The sequence below is a fragment of the Gossypium hirsutum genome, chromosome D04 (genome assembly GCF_007990345.1).
Source record: "Gossypium hirsutum isolate 1008001.06 chromosome D04, Gossypium_hirsutum_v2.1, whole genome shotgun sequence".
NCBI lineage: Eukaryota > Viridiplantae > Streptophyta > Magnoliopsida > Malvales > Malvaceae > Gossypium > Gossypium hirsutum.
The window spans coordinates 50,354,909-50,360,078 of NC_053440.1; the positions used below are offsets into that span (position 1 = coordinate 50,354,909).

At 32.2% G+C, this 5,170-nt stretch overlaps 1 protein-coding gene across 3 annotated transcripts; it reads left to right on the plus strand.

Moving 5' to 3' along the window:
• The first annotated feature begins 1,288 nt into the window (after positions 1–1,288).
• LOC107899617 (uncharacterized) lies at positions 1,289–3,785 on the plus strand. 3 transcript variants are annotated; one of them, XM_016825383.2, is made up of 4 exons: positions 1,289–2,011; positions 2,400–2,634; positions 2,746–2,809; positions 3,166–3,785. In XM_016825383.2, the coding sequence occupies exons 2-4, from the start codon at positions 2,447–2,449 to the stop codon at positions 3,415–3,417; spliced, it is 504 nt and encodes a 167-aa protein (XP_016680872.1). In that variant the 5' UTR covers positions 1,289–2,011; positions 2,400–2,446; the 3' UTR covers positions 3,418–3,785. The 3 variants fall into 3 exon arrangements, with proteins under 3 accessions (XP_016680872.1, XP_016680873.1, XP_040946718.1); XM_016825384.2 differs by having other exon boundaries at positions 1,764–2,011; positions 2,314–2,634; XM_041090784.1 differs by having other exon boundaries at positions 1,764–2,011; positions 2,440–2,634.
• Positions 3,786–5,170: the final 1,385 nt, after the last annotated feature.

A 5,170-nucleotide genomic window follows, 5' to 3' on the forward strand; every position in this document is an offset into this window, starting at 1 on the left:
TAGTTTTGGGAAGAGAGAACATCCATCAATTTATTATATTCTAACTAACACTTAATTTAATCTCATCTGAATTGGCTCCAACAATATCTTAAGTTGACATTCATGACTTTATCAAAATACTTAATAAAAGAGTAAGTTAATGCCCATGCTTAGCCTTTATCTATCTATAAAGATCCTTCATCAAGGCTTTATGCACTTTCACAATGTAAATTTTGCCCCTCTTATATTTTATGTTGTAACGATATTAAAGATATTTTGAAACTTTAATTTTGGGATACCAACGATGTCTCATTATGTCCTTCTTGTAGAAGCAGTGATGGTTTATGTTGCTTTTATGATAAATAAAATTCTCCAATTTGTTAGGAAGAAAGCTGTAACTTGACGAGTTTTAACCTGGATTACATGATTCTGAGCCCTTTCTTTTTCGGTATAATCTTCAATAATGTCTCTTTTATTCATGGGACATATTGACATGGATTCGCATGGTTTAATATTTTTTTTATATGAGTGTAGTATTATGATTTTTAGTATTTATTTTTTTAATACAATATTAAGAATTATCCATAATTTTTCTTCAATAATTAAATAAGAAGATGATGTGCTTCAGCCATTCGAACCCACGTCCTCTTATATTGATAACAATACCGATACTAACAGAATTAAAATTCAATATATCCACGTAAAGTTTTATATTTATGAACAAATTACTAATAAAATCTTTATGTTTGGGTTTTAACATTGGTAAATGTAAAGGAAAAGACAATTATTTTATGTTGTCTTTTTTAAAATTATGTTAGATTTAAATGTATTTCATGCTTAAATTTATTTTAATTTATGTTTAAATATACTATGCTCATTCTATTTGTTCTACATATATTATTTGTAATTTTTATTATATCTATGAATTAAAATTAAAAGTTTTACCCAAGTATTTTTAAAAATGAAGAAATAATTTATTTAAACAAAACGCAAAAAACGAAACGGCAATAATAAAGTCCAAACATGGCGGTTCAGTCATTTTGATTTTACCCAAAAATAAAACTTAAAAAGTATAAGAAAAAGAGGGAGCAGGCTCATCAGTCATGCCGACCACGTTCCAAAACATCAGAAATTTTGAAATAAAGAACAAGGGACACGTGTCGAATTCACATAGCAAGTAGGGTTTGGATCTACAATCCCACGACGCGACGCAAGTCGGTTGGGGAAATATACTGATAGGTCAGTGGTCCGCTGATATTTCTAAAGATTTTTATGTAGTTTTTTTAATGCCTATTGTTACACTTGCCGATGTTATTTCTCGCGGGAGGCACCGCTTTTTCTGATTTTTATTATGCACAAATTTTCTTTTCTTTTTAAACTTTTAGATATAATAAATGCGAGTTGGACTAAAGAGAGTAACGAGATTGTTGCCATGTTTTCTCCTGTCTTCTATAGATAAAAAAGGTTTTTAAGTTTTAGTGTGCATTTTTTTAAGTTTATTTGGGTTTAAATAGGTATATATGTTTAAGCGCGGCAAAACACATTATTAAATTGTTGGAGAAGAATTATGAGTTTTGTATAAAAAAAATATCAATAATTAAACTTTAATTTAAAAATAAAGCAAAAATCAGTTCCTCACCAAAATTTCAAAATGAAAATGAACTGTTTCTCTCCTTTTCTTTTCAGAACCCTTTTACTATTGAAGTACACCCTACTTCTTTTTCTTTCAATACATTTTTTTTTTCAATTCTTAGCTCTGTTGTTGCCACGTTCCCCTACGACTTTTCTTATTTAATTTAACTTAATTTACTTTATTTTAATTCCAATTTTCGTGATTCTCTCGTCTCTTCCCTCTTTTCTTTTTTCCCTTCCTAATTTCTCTTTCTCCTTCTCATCTATAAAGCACACCGGACCTTTCCTCCGCTATCCTTCTTTCTTCTCTCGCCTAACTTTACTTCATTTTCTTTCTCTGTTTATATTTTACTACCTACTCCAACAGTTTCTCAACGCAGCTGTACAGTTAGAAACAAAGGTATTATACTTTCTCTCCATCAGCTCTTCGCCTCTGCCTTCTTTCTTTCCCCCCTCAATTTTTCATCGTTTCAAACAAGGTCTTCTCAAGATTTCCTTTATTTCTTCCTCGATCTGAATCATTTCCTTACGAAACCTAATTTTGGGAATTTAAGCTGATTTTTTTTCTTTATAATTAACATCTCTAAGCTCCGTTTGTTTTTTTTCCGGCTCCGAATTGCAATTAGATCTATTTATTTTAATATTTAATTTTTTTGCTCCTGTAGATCTACGGATCTAGAACTGATTTTATCATAATTGTAGGAATTTAATGTTAGAAATACACCGGAAGAAGGCTTCGGTTGAATTTTGGTTTCTGTTTAATTAAGTTTCTGTTTTATGTTAAATAGGGATACTAATTGTTAATAATATAAAAAAAAACGTCAAAAGGAAAAAGATGAAGCAGCGTGCCATCCAACAGAACGCTATTGGAAGCAGCTGTGAGGAGTTGCAGAGCTCTATTTCGGTTTCAGTTATGGTTACGGATCGGAGAGAGACTATGGTCTGCCCAAAACCACGTCGTTTGGGTCTCTTAAACGCCTCTTTCAACGACCTGCCAGTTCGGTCCCTCAGATGGCAACTTAGGTAATTTTCCCTTATTCCCTTCAACTTTTAACCTTCTCTCTCTCAAAAATAAATAAATAAACAAATTACAGCAGAGATAGAGTACTAACAAATATTTTTAATGTTTTTCAGCCATCAAACTGAGCTTTGTGATTCGAAAGCAGGGAGTGATATTTTGGATATGATTCTTACAAAGGTATGCCCATGCTTCTTTCTCCTCATTTATTTTTAAAAATAATCTACACGTATTTAGGTGTTTATTTCTAGTTGTCTTATTCTAAGGAACAATAAATTATCATAAATTATAAAATAATAAAAAAATCTTAGCTTTGGAGCAATGGCGGAGTCTCGATGCCAGAAATGTCTTTTTCAGGGGAGGGGGGGGGGCAATTTAAAATTTTAACCGTTAGTTTAGTGAGCCAACTAAAGAGTTTCTAGAAGAACATAGTTCTGGTTATCCAAAGTGTTGATCTACGAGAAGATCCGTTAATCTGTTGTATACGGTTTCTCATAAAAAAAATTTATCTGATCATTGAATTTGGAATTTGGCAGGGTGGTTGTAGAGCAGAACAAGTAGCGTCGTCGCCCCCATTTTTTTGTGGGTCGCCGCCGAGTAGAGTAGCTAACCCATTAATACAGGATGCTCGATTTGGGGATGAGAAGATGGTCAACCCGCCGTCTCCAAATCCGCCTCCTCCTTCGTCTCCGTCATCATCTTCAAGGAAAGGAGGGTGTATTCGGGCCAATTTTGGTAACAAACCAGCAGTGAGAGTGGAGGGGTTTGATTGTTTTGCACTGGCTTAGAACCCATTTCAATCAACAAAAGAGTACATAGATAAAACAGAGAAGGGAATTTTGAAATTGTAAGCGACTGAAGAGAAAAAAGCAAAGAACCCTTTGTTAGTGTAAATATATGGATAAAGGGTTGTTTGTATGTAATGAAAAAAGAACTTGGTGTCTTGTAAGTATAGGAGAGTAAGTTGAATAGAAATAAGGAGAGAGGAGAGGAGAGGAGCGTAGGTTAATGTTTAGATAATGGCTTGGGTGTTTTTTCTTTGTTTCTGGGTTTTGTAAAGAGTCTCAAGTCAAGAAGGGAATTTGTTGTGTATTTAGTGGAGTGATTTAAGTAAAACACTGGAACAGTGTATATAAATACAACTGCTGTTTGCTTATGAATCACGCCAGTGTGGCTGGAAATCCTGATGCGTACTGAAATTGGTTGTTGTCAGTATACTTTGGAATTGGGGACCAAACCACTTGATGCCTTTGTCAACGTGAAAAAAGATGGAATCTCAGTATATTGTGTGTTTAGCATTCAAACTCAAGGGGGGATAGGAAATGTCAAAGGTGTTATTATTACAAAAGCTATAATCAATTCCTCGACACTCCACTCATCTGATCTGCTTTTTGCCTTTATACCAAACGACCATCATATATGGCACATGATGCTGCTCCTGTCTCTTTCATAGCATATAATTGCAGTGGGGCTCTCGCTGTTACTTCTCGCTCTGTTTCAGCAATCGATTACGGAATTTGGTTTGATTATTATTGACTTCAACAACTTTGATTTTATAAGTAAACGTGAAAATGAATCCAAACTCAAAACTCAAAAACATCTGTTCTCTTTTTTAATTTAATACCATTCACGCTTGAAACTACTTTTTTATTTTTTTATTGTTTATGTTGGGTCCATATTTAAAGTTTCATAAATTTTCTTCTTAATAATATTATTTTTGAAACACCAATGTAATAAATCTGATTTAATCCGCCGAATTATCACCAGAGGTCTGGCATTTTGCATTGCCAGAGGGTGATAGCTTTATAACTTGAAAGCATTGTGTTTTTGTTTATTTTCCTCTTAAAATCTTGTTGGGTTGTTCAAGTATTTGGTTTAGTTTGTTTTGACCATCTGTTTGTATATTATAAAATATTTGAAAATAAATTATTTTATTATTTAATTTGAATTAAAAGTAAAAAAGAAAAGAGATGTTGTGCAGGGTTGGAGTGGTGAACAGTAGGCTGTGTTCTAAAATAGCAGTATAGTTTGACTAATTTCGAATCTTTGAAACTCGGCAATTAGTATCAAATTTTAATTTAAAAGGTTGTTGATCCAAAATTACTCATCCCATTTACCTTTTCAGCTATATATTTATATATGGTCCACTAATGAAGTTAATGTTAGCTCAAGGTCCCCTTATTCAATTCAATCACAAGCAAGTGGAAGTGTGTTCCATTTTCCTAACCATCAATTACAAATAATATACCTCTCACTCGTTACCATTATAATTAATCCAGTTTAATGTGAGTCTGATTTTTTTTAATGTGGTATGTGCATTTAACAAAAGTTATACATTTTGGTATTTGAAGGTAAATGTGTTAACTTTTCAGTATTTAATTTGAGTTTTAAAGTTAATTTGTTAAAAATTCATAATTTGCTAATTAAACTCTAAAGCCTAAATCAGATCACATATATCGATTTGTGTTTAACAAATTAAACATCGAACTAAACAAATTCACAATCACTAAATTAGTTTTACTAAACAAAATCATGAAAAAT

Excerpts from the sequence above, each read along its gene's own strand:
- LOC107899617 (XM_016825383.2), top strand. The coding sequence starts at position 2,447 with ATGAAGCAGCGTGCCATCCAACAGAACGCTATTGGAAGCAGCTGTGAG. Across the intron at positions 2,635-2,745 it reads TCCCTCAGATGGCAACTTAG|CCATCAAACTGAGCTTTGTG; the intron begins GTAATTTTCCCT and ends AATGTTTTTCAG. Across the intron at positions 2,810-3,165 it reads TGGATATGATTCTTACAAAG|GGTGGTTGTAGAGCAGAACA; the intron begins GTATGCCCATGC and ends GGAATTTGGCAG.